Raw genomic sequence first — 20,258 nt, forward strand, 5'->3', positions numbered from 1 at the left:
GCTTTCTGATTTCCTGTACAATGCTGTTATTTAGAACCACACGCAGCTGTTTTGACACTACATCGTTCACTAAATACAATCACATCATGTTTCCTGTCTTTCCCATAACCATATTTTGTGGAAAATGTTGAGAAGATTTGAGTACAAAAGAAGGAATGAGGCATAGGCCAAGCTGGGTGCACTAGTGGATATCCTTGTTCTTTATGAAAAGCTCCTTTTTTTTTTTTTAGTAGTCATGAATCCTTAAGTACTGGTATGTGCATTGTGGAGCCAGCTACACTTAAATCTCACATAACTGGACTACATTTTCTGAAAGTCTTTGAAGTGCTTTGACTCGTGAACGAAAATGGAAACCGCAGTGCAGAACAAAAACCCTAACCTGCTCACGAAATCATAGGACCCCGACAAAAATGAAGGAACATCAGCGTGAAAGGCATTATAGTAAACTAGATTGAAAGTGCACACTGTACCCCTAAGGGGACAGTAGTTTCTAAATCCTATCATGCCATATACTGGAACTTACCTCAAAGAGTAAGTTCTGTTTTTCCAATTGTGTGAGAGGATGGCTGAACACTGTGAGGGTTTTAGCAATATTGTTTGAGAGAATTTTCTCTGAGTTTTTTTTTCTTTTTCTAGTTTCAATCTACTTTTGAATCTGATTTTAATTTTTTTTTAGGCGGCTGTGTGTTCCAGGCGCTATCATGCCTTTGCTTTTTTAGAAGTGCACATCCTGTGGGAGGAGGAATGTAGCAAATGCCCCTCAGTCTCATATGAATTTACACACACACACACACGCACCTCTACCCAAACCTACACACATTTACCCACCCACACAAACACCCCTACCCAAACCTACACACACAAACACCCCTACCCAAACCTACACACACTTATCCACCCATCCACCCACCAACTTACACACACTGACACACACACACACACACACAATGACATACCTATAATTATGAGGACCGGCCATTGACCGTAATGAAGCGTGTATTTGCTATTCTAACTCCACGTGCGCTTTGATAGTAGGGAAGGTTACAAAGCGGACCAAGGCAAATATAACTGCACTTTTAGTTTTTGATACACTCGCTTGAAACTACTCAAACACACTACGGGGACCGGTCCTCATAATGCACCGGTCCTTATAAAGATAGTATTTGTCTTGAACTGACAGTGTATACCCATGCTATGAGGACCGAAACAAATGAGCGCACACACATGCACACACACATTCACACGCACACACACATTCCAACATCTGTTTGTCTGATTTCCACGTCTCTGAGACCAACAGCATATGAAACACTAACAAGGCGTTTGCACACTCCAACGCCACGTATAAAGAAGAGGAGGTAGAAAAACCCACCCATTTCCTCCAAAAAAGAGACGCAAATGGTATGAATTTGGACTCTGTGTTGACTTCATATGTTCTTATCTTGGTCCTGGACTCATCTTTGAGGTCGTCTTTAGTCGATAATATAATCAGTGTTCATGATGGTCTGGAACAAGGTGCATCTGAACTTAGTAACTCACTTGAGACTCTTCAGGCGCAAGTATATGTGATTATGCGGATGAAGCAGTCTAGAGACCCAGCTTGCTCTCTCTTGCAATGATGATGGGTTAGAACACCTGGCTCAAGAGGCGTTCACTACTACTGTGTCAGCCAGATTTGCAACCCCAACACTGGTAACAAAAATCATAGGCATCCAAAGCAGTACCCAGCTCCTTCCTCTGAATCCAAAACTAGTCCCTGGGATATTATCAGCTGATAGAAAATGTCATGGTTGTGCTATGGAGAACTCTATGCACTAGACAAGGTGAGCAAGAGCCAGTTGGCAGAAAAGTGTTTGGCACAGCTGGAATGGCTCTCCAGCTGCTATGGAAAACAAACAATGTTTCACTGGAGGGTAGACTTTGCTTAAGTAGTAAATGAAGGTCTTTGCATTTCTAATCAGATAATTAGTACCTCTGTTAAATCAGTGAACTTTACTTTAACAGAATATTGTCATGGCATAGCCTTCTAAAGATTTTCCTGGCTACGACTTACATCTCTGAAGAATGATTCACAGCAAACAATATTTAATCTATTTTACAACAATGCAGTTCTCTTTGGACCATATGCTAATGACGAAACACATTAGAGGAAAAGTGAGGCTGAGACCTTGAAGGCAGTTTGTGTACAAAAGCCCAAGAAGCTCTTCAAATTCAGATCCAGACTGAGGAACTTAATGTTCCGATAAAAGCAAACAACCCCTCACTGGACTTACAGAGTGGCATCAACACAACATCTCCATCATCATCATCATCATCAGCACCATACTCTATACCAGAGATGATTATCAAGAAGTAGAGGCTCTCGGCAACAATCCATTACAGCTGGTAAGCCAGCCTGCCAAAAAAAAAAAAAAAGACGACTTTGCAACTTCCCACCATATGTATGCCACTCCGGTGAGGTGGATGCAGGACATGAGTTTAAGGGAGAGTGATAGCTGATGAAAGTAGCAAAGGATAACCAGGGGCATAAGGTCCTAGTTATTGTCCATAATGGTTATGCTTTCCTTTCAGGTCACAGTTTATTTCCACAAAAGCCATACCCGAATGTTGAATCAGTCAACTTCGAACAGACCTAGATATACTCCTGAAGAAAAAGGCGATAGAGCCACTCCATCCTGTCCAGAAGGGAAAAGGGATTTACTCCAGATATTTACTAGTCCCAGTAATGATACAGAGGAAAGTGTTCAAACCCAGAATGCCAGTTTAGCGAACAACTGATTTAAGAGGGAGAAAGTCTGTTTACTAGCAGTACATAAAATATTCTTGCAGTGCAAATGTGTGTGGTGAATCTCCAAGATGCTTATTTCCATATATCTTTTGTATGAAACCACAGTAAATTTCTGAGGTTTATGGTGTGAAATTCGCTCTACCTGTATACAGTTCTGAAGTCAGCACCACTATTCTTCTCCAAATATTTGGCCGTGGCTGTAGCATATCTAAGTAAACTGAAACTATTCATACACTTTTGTCTAGACAAGTGACTTTTCAAGACTAACAATCTATAACAGATTTTGCAGAGTGTTTGCAAATGAATTCTTCTTCTAAGCCAATCAGGTTTTCATGTAAATCGGACAAATCCACATCGGAGCTGGTCCAGATACCATCCTGTCTAGGTTATGACCTCCGCCACCCTGGTGGATGATAAGGCGCTAGCCATAACTTTAAATACATCCTTTTGAATCCCATACCAACCAAGACTGTCCTGGGTGTATCCAAACTTTCTATGCTAATCCAATAAATGAATAGTGAGTCTATTCAGGATCATGACTTTGATTTCTCTTTGCAGTGAATATCCAGGCATTTTCTAAATTATTAGACTGTTACAGCTGGTCTGTGTTTTTTCACTGGGAACAATGATAGAGGGTTCATGTTGTACAATATTTCAACTATTAATCGGTCTGTTTGAACAATGGGATTTTCGAAATGCACTCACACCTACACAAGATGTTTGTAGAAGCAAATACTTTATGTTTTAGCCAAAGATAAAGTATAGATTGGAGCAAAACTGCTGAATGTGTGGTTTTAGTCTTCTGTTTCTTTCAACATTATTTATTTAAATACTTTATAATTGTAAGTTATAAAATGTGTGAGTTCAGTTTGCATACAGGTTTTAATAAGTAATTGCAGTTGACCCGTGTACATATAATTGCTGTGGTTTCCAGATCTGCTATTTAGTTTATTTGGGATCTGGCCCATAACAAACTCCATCTTAGATTCATTTAGTGATTACTATAAGATACATGTGTTAAACTGACCTTTTGTTATACAAAGTACTGAAAATGTATATTCACTCAATATGTTTCATGCTGCTCCTGAAGTTCAACTTGGTGGTAAATAGCGATTCCTAAATGCCCAAATAACATTTAGGAATTGCTTCATACATTTGCTAAGGAATCGCAAATAAGGATTCCTTATTTGCGATTTCTTATTTAGAGTGTCACAATTTGCGACTCTCTAAACAGGGTCGCAATTTTAAGGAATCGCTATTTTAGCGATTCCTTAAAATTGCGTTCAGAATGTCTTTCATACATTCTGAAATGGCATTTTGCATTTGCAAACGGGCATTCGCACCGTTTGTGAATGCAAAATGCTTTCATACATCTGGCCCCTAGATTCTTCTTTCTGTAAACCTTGGAAAATCATAACTTTATGACCAACACAAATGCTAGCATTATCCCTCCACCTCTTAATTTTTAGGTTATTGATTTGGACATGTATAAAAAAAGGCAAGTTCAAAAGGTTAGGATTTAGTGTATTTGGCGTATGTTTAAAAAAGTAATAACAATTCAGGCTTCAGAAAATCGAGAGTAGTAGGATGGGGGAGAAGGCCATGGTTTATACACATAGAATGAAGAGGAATGAAGGTAGAGACGAGTGTGTGTTTCAGAGGAGCAGTAGGGGAGGAATGTTGGCAGGCAGTGAGTTTTTATTTGCTAATTGCAGTGTTCTAAATTATTTGGTTGTAATGGAGTTTTGAAATTCTTCTAAGTGCTACGAGTGCCTTTCTGCTAAGTGGCATTTTGTAAGTCTTGGAGAATCATCATTCACATGAGGCAAATATATATATATATATATATATATATATATATATATATATATATATATATATATATGTATAAATATACATTATTAACTATATATAACATGTATAACTGTATGAATGATTCTATAGAAAATATGTACGTAGATATGTGTCCTGAATATTAGTTAAAAATATAAGGTGGGGATGATGAGCCCCCGGGGCATGTGGACCCCAGGTTCATGTGGTAGGAACCCAAACGGACTCCTCCCAACTCCTTGCCTTGCTGGCCACTACATCTGCAGCATGATGGGCGCAGCCAATAATAGACACGGGACATTATTCCCATTAAAATGCATTGTTGTGAAAGCCTGTTTGAGGCTCACAAAAATGACCACATATGAAGGGTAATAGCAGATTTTGATCATAATATAATTGGTTGTTGCTGGTACCATACTAAGTTTAGGAATTTTTGTCTGCACTATTGTGAATTTATTCACACAACTGATACCTAGACCAACAGCCATTTATTTATTTTGTATGTATTTATTTATTTATTTATGTATTTATTTATGTATTTATCTTTTTAAGTGAAATGGTTTTTACCAGCAGAGATTCTAGAAAGGTCTCCTCACCCACAACGTATGTCATGCTTTATCCTAGGTGATCTGTCCCCACTAGGGTAGGTAAATACCACTCTGGTAGTCTCGACCTGTGACAGGAGTTCTTTCATAAGTGTTTTCTGGATTAAAGCAGGCTTCTAGATTAGTAAAAGATATCTTAAGGTATAACCACAGAAGACACAAGAGGTCAGAAAGAAAAAGAAGCCTGGAGGCTGAGATGGCGGCACTCCTACAAAGAAATAGAGAGTTGGACGACTCTTTGCTGGAATTTAGATGTCAAAAGCAATCACTGTATCTTAGAAGCTCCTGCAAAACCGGAGCTAAAGGAGGAAGACCTCGAAGAGCCGTTCTATGAGGCAGAGGAGACTGAAGGAGGTGGTGGGTTCGATAAACAGTCATGGAAGGAGCTGGAAATAGATTCCCCAGAAAGAGTGGACATCTACCCTTCGCAGCTTTAACCCCCAGGCGACCGCTCCATGTACAACAGCCTTATCAAGAGGGCTGCTGACACATATGGTGTATAATTGGCAGAGGAAAAAGCAAACTCTTGTTTCCTTTTGGAAACGTTAATGCCTCCTCACAAGGGCAACCTGTACTTACCAATGTTGCCCAGCATCCTGGACCAGAAAAAGGAGGCGTTTCGAGAACCTGCCACTGCAAAGGCAGTAGCGCCAGAGTTGAGAAGAAATACAAACCCTCAACACAAGAGACAAGATATACACAGGGGAATCACCAGCAGACCCTATAATTGTCTCTACTGCAAGAAGATGCAACAGTGCTCCCACATCAACATGGCCTCCACCTGGAAAAGAGAGCAAAGGTTTCGGGAAGGAAGATTGAGAGGGAATCTGCCACTCAGTAGCTAATTATGAATTCAAACTCATTGTTGAACGAATATGGCCACCAACAAACAATTATATTATGATATGATACCATATGTGGTCCTTTTTGTGAGCCTCAAACAGGCTTTCACAACAATGCATTTTAATGGGAATAATGTCCCAGTGTCTATTATTGGCTGCCCCCATCATGCTGCAGACGTAGTGGCCAGCCAGGCAAGGATTTGGGAGGGGTCCGTTTGGGTTCCTGCCACATGAACCTGGGGTCCACATGCAGCACCTTTCTGAAGAATACATGGAGAAGGTCTAAGTAATCGTGCAGGAGAGGCAAAATATAGCCAATACGTGCCTGAAGTCTGCTTTGGATGCAGAGGATGCTGTTAATAGACAGATGTCTACCGACACCACACTAAAAAGGCTTGTCTGGCTAAGAGTGTTGGGTTTAAACCAGAGGTGCAAGCATCCATAATTAATATGCCATTCATGGAAAACACCCTGTTCGGCCAAGCAGTTGATGAGTTCCTATAACAAATAAAGAAAGACAACAAGACAGCCAAGGCCATGGAAGCCCTACAGCTTAGAGACTCGTTCTGAAGGAGAGGCAGTACAATCCGAAGACCCTCATGCAGAGCACTGTTCTCACCGGCAAATCCATCAGGTCACACAACAATCAGCGTACCAGCAGAGGTAACACCCTGCCAGGCAGCCCTTTCGGGCACAAGGGAAGGAAGGATTTCAACTCCCATGAGGGGGAGAAACATCAAATAAGTGACTCGCCCCCCAAGACAGACCTCCACATTACACCAAGAGTTGAGAAGAAAGACATTTCCCAAGAGAGAGAGAGGTAAAAATAACATCAGACAAATTGATTTTAAATGTGATACGTCACTTATACTACGTATAATGAACCTAGGAACTACCTCAAAAACCACCAAAACTACGAGACGAGGTTGGACACGCTTGAGGCTCGCCAGACTGAGTGTCACGAGTTTCAAGTGGAAACGAGGGACCAGCTCCTACACATGGACAAATTGCTGGGAATAATACAGGCCAAAAATGAAGACTTGGAAGCGCGGTCCCGGCGTAACAATCTACGTTTCATGGGGATCCCGGAGACCACTGACCTAAATAAGATGGAAACATACATTACTGAACTCCTACACAAATTATTTGACCCTGACCTCTCGACGATGTTTGCGGTGGAGAGGGCGCATAGGTCATTGGGCCAGAGACCCCCTGTTGGAGCGCCGCCCAGGCCTATAATTGCGAGAATCCTGAACTACCAAGACCGTGATTTGATCCTTAAACTGGCAAGGCAGAGGAGTTCCATCACGCACAGGGGCAACAGCATCTCCTTTTACCCCGACTTCACCCCGGCTGTGCAGGCTGCCCGCCGGGGGTTTCTGCCTGCTAAACGACTTCTGCTACAGGCGCAGGTCCCTTATTCCCTTCTCTATCCGGCCAAGTTAAAGGTGCCCTTTGAGGGGTCTACCCACATATTCACGGATGCCAAGGAAGCAATGAAGTTTGCCAAACATGTGGGTCGCAAATCCGCACAAAGATCAAGAGAGGCTGCGGAGACAATGGATAGCAGGCTCAGTGACAATGAGTAAATGCGGGCCCAATCTACTATATCCTTAGGGAATGACTCTTACTTAAATGTCCTCTATTTGCCTGAGGGGGTGATGCATATGTGTAGCCTGTGATTCAATCTCTGTCAGCTGCTATTCTAGATAGATCTAAATTATAAGGTTTTGAGCGGCTCGGTTCCCCTGCAGTTCTTCCGGCCACCCCGTTATATACGGGGAAGTAGCTGGCATCGCCACACCCTCTCGGGAATGTTCCCTTGTTTAGTAAAATGCCTTTTTGGGGATAGTATGGGGATGGTTAATCTACGACCCGGTTGGGGGGTTGGATTGGGTGGGGGGCGGCTGAATGGGGTTGTTATTTTGTTGTTTATTGCCAATATCTATTGTATGCTATTTGTGTGGTGTCTTGAGTGTACGGTAGGGTCGCTGTCTACATGTCCTCCTGCACTTTACATGATGTGTATGAGAAATGTCAAGAGTAGATAAAACCTTGAACTGTCTTACCTGGAATGTTAAGGGGCTCAACGACCACAGGAAGGCTAGGTTGGTACATGCCTATTTGGTACGACATGGTGTGGATGTCTGCCTATTGCAGGAAACTCATCTGAACACCGCCCCTGCCCAAAGACTGCGCCACACCAGATGGGGGCATGTTTACTCGTCTATCTACTCCAACTATGCTCGGGGGTGGCGATACTGATACGTTGCGGGCTGGACTGGCGTGAGGGCGTTGTTCAGTGTGACCCAGAGGGGCGTTATGTTTGGGTACAGGGTGTTATATGTGGTGTTTCGGTAATATTCGTGGCTGTGTATGGGCCTAACGCTGACTCTCCAGGTTTCTTTCATAAGTTGTGGGGACAAGTGAAAGCCACTGGGTGCGATACAATTATATGGGGAGGAGATTTTAATGCAGTACTTGATGACAGAGTGGATAGGAAGGGAGTGGCTCGCACTTTAAATCCGTTGGCGGGCTCCGCGCTGCAAGATATAATGTTAGATGGTGCGCTGGTTGATGTGTGGCGAGGTAGGCATGAGGACCTGAGGGAGGGCACTTGTATGTCAGCCTATAGCGGCGCGTGGTCCCGTCTTGACTTCTGGCTAGTGTCGCGGGATGTGGCGTTGTGGACGGTGCAGGCGGAGCATATGCCCCGCACGCTGTCAGACCATGCACCCTGCATGCTGAAGTTGCTGCTTCCCGGGGGTCCTTTCCCGGCTTTCTCGTGGCGGCTCCCACCCCAGGCATTACTTGATACTGCATTCAGAGAGGAGATACGGACTGATATCACTGACTATTTTGAGCACAATGAGGGATCGGTGGACACAGAGGCGACTCTCTGGGAGGCCTTCAGGGTCGTCATTAGAGGCCAGTGTATAGCCCGACAGGCAGGTGTATTAAGGGCGATAAGGGGCACGCTAGTGGGGCTGGAAACTGAAATACAACGTCTTGAGCGCACTTTTTTGGAGGCTGGAGAATCAGAGGTGGCGGGCTGTTGAAAACCAAATTATTGGAATATGAGGAGGAGGCGCTGCAGGAGGTCAGGTTTCTGGGGAAATATGCGGAGGCGAGGCGTTACGGAGAAGGAGGGAGACCGGGTAGGGTCCTGGCAAATATGATTAGACCGCCTCGTCCCGCGACTTATATCCATGAACTGCGTGCAGCGGATGGCGAACTGCTTCATGACAGGGAGAACATTGTAGGAGCATTCTCCAAGTTTTATTCTCGGTTATATACCAGCACTCATGATACATGTCCAGTGGGGTTGGAGCCCTACCTGGACTCCATTGCATTGGCATGGCTCAATAATAACCACAGAGAATATATGGACCTCCCGATAGACGCCGGAGATGTGGCACAAGTCATCAGGAGCCTACCGCCTGACAAGGCACCGGGACCTGACGGTCTGACAACAGCCTTCTATAAGGCATACACAGATGAGCTGTCGCCCAGGTTGCTGGCGGTGTATGAAGAGGCCCTGGAAAGAGGGGTGTTGCCTGCCACTATGCGTGAAGCGCTGATTATCACGCTGCTGAAGCCAGATAAACCGGCTGACGATCTAAACTCATACCGACCATTATCTCTGATTAATGTAGATGTGAAAATTTTGGCCAAATTGATTGCGAACCGGGTGCAACCAATGCTGTCGATGATCGCACTCCCTGACCAATCCGGTTTTATACCAGGAAGGGCGACCTCCCATAACCTACGAACGATCTTCGCTACATTACATCACCTACACCCCGAGATTAGAGCGGCCGTGGTGTTTTTGGATGCCACTAAGGCCTTTGATACAATTGAATGGCCATATTTATTCTGTGTTTTAGAGAGGATGGGGTTCAGTGAGTTGCTGATTAGGAAAATCCGCCTGCTCTACACAATGCCTCCAGCCAGAGTGCGGGCAAATGGTCTGGTGTCTGAGCCTTTCCCCGTCTTGCCCGGTACTAGACAGGGTTGCCCTTTATCCCCGCTGCTATTTGTTATAGCTATGGAGCCGCTGGCAGCGAGGATTAGGCAACATCATTCTGCAAGAGGTATAGTATTCAGCTCTAGAAACCTTCTGGTGTCACTATACGCTGATGATGTGACCCTTTACCTTACCAATCCTTCGGACAACTTGGATCCCATCTTGCGGGAATTTGTCCGCTTTGAGGGCTTCGCAGGTATTTCCATCAACTGGTCCAAATCAGTTATCTTTCCTCTCACGGACGCCACCATGGAAGTGCGCTCTGAATATCCTTTGCGTTGGGAGGCGGGAAGGGTCAAGTATCTGGGGATTTGGATTAGCCGGGACCTTCAGGAGATTTGGGGCCTTAACTTTGGTAGAGCAATGTTATGGCTGAGCTAGAAAGTGAAATTATGGGCTTCCCTGCCTCTGTCATTGACTGGGCGGATTGCGGTAACAAAAATGATAGTGTTACCCAAATTCCTTTACTTATTCGTCAACATACCTATACCGCTTACAGCACACTTCTTTGCCACTTTGCGTTCTCGCCTGGTGGAGTTGGTGTGGGCAGGTGGACAGGCCAGAGTGGCGTGGGACACGCTGACACTGCCATTGCGATGGGGAGGTTTAGGTGCCCCAGATATAAAACTGTACGCCCTCTGTGCTCAGGCTCAGTTCTTGCATTTTTGGTCCCACCCGGTCCCTTTTCAGCCTCACGTGGCGGTGGAGCGCGATGTGGTGGCACCCATTCCAATTGGAGTGGCGATATGCGCTAAGGCAGGGCGTCCCAGTGCAGACGTAGACACGGCTGGGATGCTGCAGTGGGTATGGGAGGAATTGCGCAAGAGGGCCGGGGTGCCACTGTTGTATGCTCCATCGCTCCCGCTATTGCATAACCCGTTGCTGCCTTGTGTGGCTGATGGGATAGCTAGTCATCTGATTGACAAAATGCACCTCCACACATTTGCAGACCTTTTTCCCAATGGTAAGTTTATACCTCCCCCGACGTCAGAAGAGGGAGGCACAGCGCCTTTTTCTGAACTATTTCTATACCACAGGCTACGTGCGGCGTGCCGGTCGCTATTCGAAAGTTTCCCTGACGCACCACCCATATTTACAGCTTTGGAGGCGGTGCTGAGCTCCCCTTCCCCCCGAAAACTGGTAACCCGTATTTATCGCCATATGCAAAGCATGGCACCGGAAGCGACGCCTAAATCTATGTTGTGTTGGAATGAGGAGCTCCAGCCTGAGATTACTGAGGAACAGTGGGAGTTCTGTTGTGGGCAGCTTACTGAGCTTTCGCCAAATTACAAGCTGCGTTTAATACATTTTAAATACTTGCATAGGTTCTATAGAACCCCCATCAACCTGAGAAAAATGGGGCTTAGGGAGACAGATGAATGTTGGCGATGTGGGTCGGTCTTGGCCTCTTTTTTACATATAGCGTGGTCCTGCCCAAGGTTAAAAGGTTATTGGTCCCAGATCTTTGTGTCGGTAAATCACATAGTGGGCCGCTCAGATGTCCCCTCCCCTCTGCTTGGGCTTCTGGGATATGTCAGGGACACTCCACCAACAATGCGCAGGCTGCATGCACTACTACTACTGTTTGCTAAGCGATGGGTGGCAATCCACTGGGGTAGGCAGAGGGTACCCATGGTGAGAGATTGGCTGGCTGATGTGACTTACGGACACACGCAGTTAACTACATTCTGGGAGTTAATGCCAGCTGCATCTAGGCCCCGTGACATCTGGGACCCGTTTGTGAGTTGGGCTCGGGAACATCGGAGCAGTAGGTTGGGGAGTGATACTCTGAGTGAATGACCCCTGGGAGGGGGGGGCGGTGGGCGTTCTATTGTACTTCTCTCCTTTCACATCAAGTGGGTGGTGTCCATATCGCTAGAGTGTGCTTGGTTACTAACCCTGTTCTCTTCCGCTACCGCCCTATCTACATGCTAAAGCAAAATACTGTGGCCCTCCGATCCATTGAGCCCAGGCTAGAGGCTTGTAATCTCTATTAATACGGACATGATGACTATTGTAACACGTTCTATTTATTCGACACCTAATAGCATACCAGATGTAACACACTATGATGATAACTGGCAAGTTTGTTTGTTGTATTTTTTATACTGTAAAATGCTCAATTAAAAAAAAAAAAAAAAAAAACACCAAAACTAAAGACATTTTTAGGAAAGGAACTCAGTTAAGAAAGGAGGTGAAATAACTTTTATAAAAGAACACTATTGAAAGCGTGCCACCAGGAGAAAGAAATAAGGGAAATTCCTCTCCTTACTTTCTAGTTCCAAAACAAGACCTAACTCTGAGAACAAGCCTAGACTTCAGATCCTAAAGAAATGTATTCAAACTCAACCAGTTAACATTGCTACTATTTGGTATAACGTCAGCACCACATGTCTTTACAAAGTGCCTTAACAGGAGTTGCAGCCTATCTAAGAAGGCAAGGAGTACATGTATATCCATAGTTAGACAACTGGGTAGTAAAGGCAAAAACAAGACAGAAATGCCAAAGAGACATTTAAACAGTAATCACAACTTTAGACCGGGTGGGTTCTGTATAAACCACAAGAAATAGACACTGCAACTAGAACAGGAAAAGGTGTTCCTAGGAGCAACCCTAAACTCAAGGACAGCAAGAGCATACCCTGTCCCAAAGAGGATAGAGGCAATGACCGACTAAGTTGACCTATACCAAAAGAGGCAATCTCTGACAGTGAGGACAGCCATGAAGCTAATGGGCATGATGGCATCATGCATACCACTCAAAATGCATGCAAGACTGCACATGTGACCTTTCCTACAATGGATCTGCAACAAATGGTCACAAATCACCAGGAGCTGGGAGGATCTAGTGGTTGACATAAGAATACAGAAGGAAGCAAAATGGTGGAAATCAGAACGGGTGACCTGAGGAGGACCATTCAAGACACCAACTCCATCAGTGGCCATCACAGCAGATGCATCCCACAAGGGGTGGGGTGCACACAGGGGAGTTAAAAATACAGGTACAATGGAACAACTCTGATGCATTGACACACATCAACTGCCTGGAGATGAAGACCGTTTTTCTAGCCCTGAAGGCCTTCCAGACACATATGACAGGAAGGACTGTGCTAATGCAAAGAGATATCACAACAACCATGTTCTAGCCGGACCAACAAACAGGGAGGCATAAAGTCATACACCTTGAGCAAACTAGTTCAAGAGATATGGCAATAGTCAATTTCAAATCAGATCAATCTCTACACTGTCCACCTACCAGGGACGGAAAACACAGAGGCAGACAGGAAAACAGCTCACTTGAATGGGAGCTGAAACAAGAAGCACTGAAGAGAATATTCAGTGTCTGGGGAAGACTGACAATAGATCTGTTCGCAACAGCAGAAAACTCGAAATGGCAGAACTTTGCCCCCTGGTTTCCACATCACCAGTCAGAAGGGAATGCCCTGTTGCTAAACTGGTCAGGGAAATTTGCTTACACTTTTCCACTGATCCCCTTAATACAAAAGGTACTGCAAAGGGCCAGACAACGAGGGACAAACCTTATCCTGATAGCCTCTGAAGGGGTAAGGCAGACATGGTACTCTGAACTACTAGATGTGTCCGGGGAACAATGATCACAGAAGAGCAGGACCTGCTAACAATGCCAAAGGGGAGAGTATAACACCTGGAACAAGAAACACCTAGCGACATGGTGACTGAATAAGTAGAGTTCCGACATCTGCATCTAATGCGCAGGACAATGGAAATCTTTAGGGATACAAGAAGACCTACCAGAAGAACATGTTACCCTCTCAAGTGGAAAAGATACACCAACTGGTGCACAAATAACAAGCGCATTGAAACATACAATATTGGAAACAGTACTAAGATATCTCACTCAACTATTGGATAGTGGGGTAACTTACTCATCATTAAAAGTAAACCTGGCAGAGATAATAGCATACGCTAGGGGAACCTCGTGACAATTTCTTCATTTCACCGGAGCAAATATATGTTTAGAGGGATCAAAGACGATTGCTCCACCAAGATCATTTCCAGCATCTATGTGGAACTTAAACATAGTACTAACACAATTAATGACAAAACCATTTGAACCTGTGCTCAAATCACTCACACTCAAGACTGCATTTCTCATTTCTATCATTTCCATGTGGAGAGTGAGCGAACTGTAAGCACTGACAGTAGAGGAACTGTACTTGCAGATACACAAAGACAAGTTGGTTCTCAGGATCAATCCTCAAATCCTACCTAAAGTAGTAAGCCGTTTTCATGTCAATCAAAGCATACAGCTAGAATTGTTCTTAAAGGAACCACAAACACAAATGGAAAGAGCTCTACACACATTAGATGTAAGAAGAATTTCGATATTGTATCTGCAAGAAACAAGAGTTTCATAAAGGAAACCAATTGTTTGCATCCTTGGCAAAACCAACCAAGGGGTCACCAGTAACAAAGGGAACACTCTCTAGATGGATTCCAATACAAACGTGCTACACAGGGGCTGGTATAATGCTACCCACACAGCAAGGACACACCCAAAAAGAAAAACTGGCGTAACTTTAGCTTTCTACCAAATCTACCCATGGACAAAATCAGTGCAGCAGCAACATGGGCGTCCCCATACACGTTGCTCTGTGGATGTTCAAATGGACAAGGAGGCACAAGTGGAACAAAAAGTTCTAGAGCACTTGTTTGTAAACTCTCCCTCATTCCATCCCAGCCAATCCAATGGAGGGAGAATAGCTACAAAATCTAATACACAACATATGAATCCAGACAACTGTTCAGGCTGCAAAACTACTCCTGCTGATAACTATTTCCTTATGATTTTCTCTAAGGTTATTGGCGGTGCCCCAAAAGTTAAAATGAAAACAGATTTTCTGTAAGCAGATGCAATCTTACTCAGCCATATGAGAAAAAAGTCTAACATTCTTAGTAAAACTTACTTCCAACCACAGCAGCTACCTGTCAGTTGATTCACCAGTGTTTTACTGCACCCTTACCACAGAATTCTAACAACTAGAGCACTGATATTCTTTATTTATGACACACTTGAATGCTATATTGATGGAATAAAAGCTGTAAAACTGAAAGCAATTCTTTGTCTCATTTTAACTCTCATTTCAACTCCAAATTTTACTGTCACTTTAACCTTAGATTTGTTTGTGACTTTCTAGGCATTTTCTTAACATAACTTAAGGTCTTAGCACCTAACCTAACTATAACATTACTTTAGCTTTTGTTTTTTTTCCAGTGAAATGAAAGTGTGTGCATATATATCAATAGTGACTTGTTTTTAAGTTTCCGCTCAGAAGTAAAATATTCTACTTCTGGCTTTTTCTACTAAATGTAAGGTGGGTACTTGTTAGAAACTGGGTCTCTAGTTGGCAGAGGTATGCACCCTGTCCAATAGGGACCACAGCCCTAGAAAGGGTAAGTCACACCACAACCTAAATTATCCTGTGCTCACCCTCCGGTAGCTTGGCACAGAGCAGGCGAGATTAATTTAGAAAGCAATGTTTAAAGTATTTGTGCATTAGCTTGTACACGAACGCAGTGAAAACACTATGATAAATACTCTATACCAGTTTAGGAAAATAGATAATAGTTAGCTGAATAAATTAAGACCAAAATGACAAGAATCCAATATGCACAAGTCAAGATATCACTTTTTTAGAGGTTTAAGCAAGACTTAGTCAATAGGAATCAATGGCTGTTTCTTATTAGCACAAAGTACCTTGGATGTGCCAAAAATAACGTCACAGAGGGCCTCAGAGGAAATGATGCATCATAAAGAAAAGCTATGTGTAGATTTTTCCAGCGCGGTGGAAGTGTTGCTTCAATTCTTTACTCGCCTGTAAGGTGATGCATCAATTTCCGGGTGCGCAGACTTTGCACCTTACTGCAGGGCAGGGATATTTTGACATCCAGGGATGATGCCTGGAAAATCCAAAATGCGCTGCGATGATGAAACAAGTGCTGCGTTGATTCAGGAGGCGCAGTGGTGATTTTTCAGCCATGAGACAGGCGCTGCGTCTACTTTTGCAGGCGCTGCGTCGGTTTTCTGGCGCAGTGGATTTTCTCTCTGAAGTCTTTCAGGTCCCTGAGACTTCTTAGCAGAAGGCAAGCTCAGTCCAAGCCCTTAGAGAACACTTGTGAGGGAAGGCAAAGTCTTTCAAGCAGAGTCAAGGAGCAGCAGGCAGCAGAGCAACAAGCAGGAGAGCAGTCCTTTCAGAAAAGCAGTCCAGATGAGTCCTATGGGCAGCTCAGCAGTCCTTCTGACATGGTTAAGGAGCAGCTACTTACTTGGGTGGCACAATCAGTGCTGCAGACCCACTAGTACCATTTACTTTACAGGCCCTAGGCATATGTAGTGTACTTTACTAGGGACTTACAAATAAATTGAATATGTCAATTGGGTACAAACCAATGTTGCCATGTTTTAGAGAGAGAATGAGCACTGGTAAAGTGCTCAGAGCCCTAAAGTCAATGAGATTAGAAAAAGAGGAGGAAGAAGGAAAAATGTTTGGGGTGACCCTTCAGAGAGGGACCTTTTCCAACAGTACTGTTGCTCAAGAACATGAGCTGTCAAGATATGCAAGGCGGCTACATGGATATCAGGCCACACTTTTATCTTGACTGTAACTCTAGAGTAGATGCTATATTTGTCATGGCAACACTAAAGTGTTTGAAGAAAGTTAAAAAAATATATATATACTTTATGCAAAGCACTTAAGTTTCATGATTTCACTCATTCTGTATTGGATATTAGCTATCTCTATTCAGTGATCCTGAACAACAATAAAATACTATTGTGGATATGGTAAAGTTTCTTTTATAAGTCTTATTAAATGTTTAATTTATGTAGCAATGTATAAGACCACTGTTGCCTTAAAGCAAGAGAGTGTTCTTTTAATTGGCTTAGGTTTAGCTGATTGTTTTATTCTATATTATTTTCCTTTTAAATAGAGCTAATTAAGGAATATCAAACTTTTTAGCTAAAATATATTGAAGTGAATGAGTTGCTTTTATTGTCAGAATTTGTTTTATAACTATTGAAAAAATATTCTGAGCCATTATTATGCTAATATTTTCAGTGCTCATCAGCTTAGTAAAGGAACTCCTTTCTCAAGCATTAGATCATCTATAAATTAACATGCTGTCTTATTGTATTCTTCACTACCATATCTGACTTCTGTAAAAGGATTGGTCCCTAGAGCATGTTAATCTATGGAAATTACCACATCTTGACAACCATATTTGTGGTCATTCAACCTTACTCTTTCTCTTTAAAAAGTCATGCTCTCTCTAAAGAAGAGTAAGTCCTCCCTTGAGTTTTGGTGTGCGTGTATGTCTGGTCCGACATTTACATGCATTTATTTTATTGAGTTTGTAGCTCCTTACCGTTTTCCTTGTCTTCCTTCAGGTGTCTGGAGTGGCTTTTATACAACCTGATGACTCATCAGAATGTGGATCTCTTCAGAGAACTCAGGTAATTTTTTTATCACAGCATACCCCAAACTGAAAGAGTTCGACTTTCGCCTTACCAACCAACTTTGTTTTATGTTATGTTAAATTAACGTGTATACTGCACAGCAGAGTATCCCAATGGCCAGTTCTAGCTGCATGGCATTAGTCAACTGTCCAACACAATGAGGAGTTTATACGTAAAGGCTTGCTTTGTGTTTCTGATACTGCACCAGCTGGCTACATGAGTGAGTGAGTGACAGGTATGTGTGTGTTTTTTGTGTTCATCAGTATCCCCATATGAATACCAGCCTGTACTGTGTGTGTCTTCTACATGCACCTATCAGGTGCAAACTTGTTTTTTTGTGTGTGATAGTACTACAAGGTGCCAGCTGCCACTGTGTGTTTTGAGAAGTGGTAGGTGGCCAACAGCTTTATGTAGTTGTGCACGATAAATACCAACTCAGTTTTGTGTACTTTTTCCAGGTGGCTACATATGTGCCTGTTTTGTCTGTGGTGGAGTTTGCATGCCTAGACATAGACATGACTTATTTTTTTTGCTACCTGTGTGAATGTGTGTGCAGCAAGAGATAGCCTAATTAATGGGATTTGCGTGTACTGTCAGAATGGAGGTGGGGGTGAGAAAGCGTGGCAAGTATTTGTAGCACTTGGTCCAAAACTATATATGTGAGAATGAATCTGTAAGTTCTGATAAGGAAGTTAGCCTTAAATATTCTTTAACTCAACTTCTTTGTCGGAGTTTTTGTTTTGTTCTATTGTCCTGTTAGTCGTAGTTGGTATGCTCAGAAGGACTGTTGGTATTTGGATGTGTTTTGCGTGATTTTGATATTTCTCTGCTTCCAGTCAACAGAAAATATCATTGGTATTCGTTATAGCATGGGTAGATTGAGGTTCCAGTGTGGTATCACTTCTCTGGTGTAATGGCTCCTATTGATGAACCGTGGTAGTCTGGGGGTGTGCAATACATTTTGGTATGATGTTGCTGAAGTAATTTGAGTTCCAGAGAAGTTTATTATTGCTAGTTTAGAGAAGAGTAATGGTTCAGGACGTGGTTTAGCAGTTGGCCTCCTCTTTGAGTAGTTTCTTAAGACATCAAGTGTTTCAGTTTCTAGAGTGGTAAGTGTAAACTGTTACTGTTCGGTTTCAAGATATGCACTTGGTGCGAGGGTTGAAGGGTGCCACATACTGCCTAAAACTGCCTCCGGTGATAATCCGTGTTCTGCCTTTCTGTAAAACATTATAGATCAATAGGCACACCATATCAGAGCCTCTGATTATATATGCGTAATATTGGACAAAGGCTATGGACAAATATATTCCTTCTTGACCGGCACAAAACCGTATCACAATAATTTATATTTTCTAGAAGTGTACTCCATTACATGCTTCTTTGATAACTAGATGGTTTGAATATCTTGATGTTACCAGAAGTTAGAACAACAGCAAATTGTACTAGCAATCTCTTCCTGAGCTGCTTCTATATGGGCACGAAAGACATTCAGAAGCAGGCAACCGCTGTTATAGCCCCTTCTCATCTTAAGGGACCAGATGCAATGAATTTCATGGGCATGCTACTGCAGTTCTTGTTCCACTTGTTGTCTGTTAGCTGGTTTTAAAACTTCTACTAGAATGTGTCTGCTCTTCCTTTTCCTAACTCATTGGGGATTTGACTACACACACAACCATACAAGAAATGCCTTTATCGTCCCTTTTTTGTTTGTTTAATACTTTTTAATTTAATTGAAGGAATGCAGTACACAGATTACTAAAGTACAATACCAATCAGTCACAGCCGAAGGCACAGATGTACTTTTTGAAGCAGTGTGATAAAAAACGAATCTGTGTATCTCATAACAATGTGCAAAATAGCATGCATCCATAGCCAACAGTTGAAAAGCTCAAATCCAGAACCCCATCATCTGGTGTAGTCTCACTGTATCCAGTCTAGAAGATAAAAGGTGATGTGTGGTACATATACATAGAGCTATGTATAGTTGCATCCCACAGGGTCTGGTGCATCCCTATTAAGGATTCCATTGACAAACTCCCTGATTTGTGTAACGGATCACAATACATAGCAATGGGTAGGACAGTCAGCACCCTTTCTTCTATACCGAAGGTTTTGTATTGCAACCAAATCCTTGCTAGAGCATATGGCACATGTCAAACGAAATATATGGTATACCATCCAACCTAATCTCGGATGTGATCATTTACAAAGTATAGGCACATGCACAGACCAAGGTCAGCACTCTGCATTCTGTACACTAGCACATCAAGAGATAGTAATCTAGGGTGTGCAGCACTTTAATGATAAGTCGAGGAAGGTCGTAAGTGTCTTTCGAGCCAATTATTCATCTAGGGACATACTCTAAATCCGATCACATATGGGCAACTGGTTGTTTACTTTATTGACAACCCTTTCACAGGATGTTGTTCAGGGCTTCTTCATCAGCCAGTCCTCCAGCATCACTATAGGCGCCCAGTGATATAAAATGCTAATTTTTGCAACCACCAGTGCCTTTGGTAGCCATCTGTGTCTGTAAGTGGTCATTCCTATCATTTCCGCCATGTCATGTAGAATTACCCTGTGGATCAAAGGGAGTACAAGTGACACACATGAGCCCTATCTCAGTCCCATATTATTGTAGTCTGGTGCAGTGCCTAAGGAAATGTAA

General features: G+C 43.1%; 1 protein-coding gene across 1 annotated transcript in view; it reads left to right on the forward strand.

The window, feature by feature from the left end:
* GMCL1 (germ cell-less 1, spermatogenesis associated) overlaps positions 1-20,258 on the forward strand; it is a 556,440-nt gene that overhangs the window by 136,916 nt on the left and 399,266 nt on the right. Inside the window, exon 6 of the mRNA XM_069214203.1 lies at positions 17,519-17,584. Coding sequence (XP_069070304.1) covers positions 17,519-17,584 — 66 coding nt within the window. The remainder of the gene's footprint in view (positions 1-17,518; positions 17,585-20,258) is intronic.

This window comes from Pleurodeles waltl, chromosome 11 (genome assembly GCF_031143425.1).
Source record: "Pleurodeles waltl isolate 20211129_DDA chromosome 11, aPleWal1.hap1.20221129, whole genome shotgun sequence".
NCBI lineage: Eukaryota > Metazoa > Chordata > Amphibia > Caudata > Salamandridae > Pleurodeles > Pleurodeles waltl.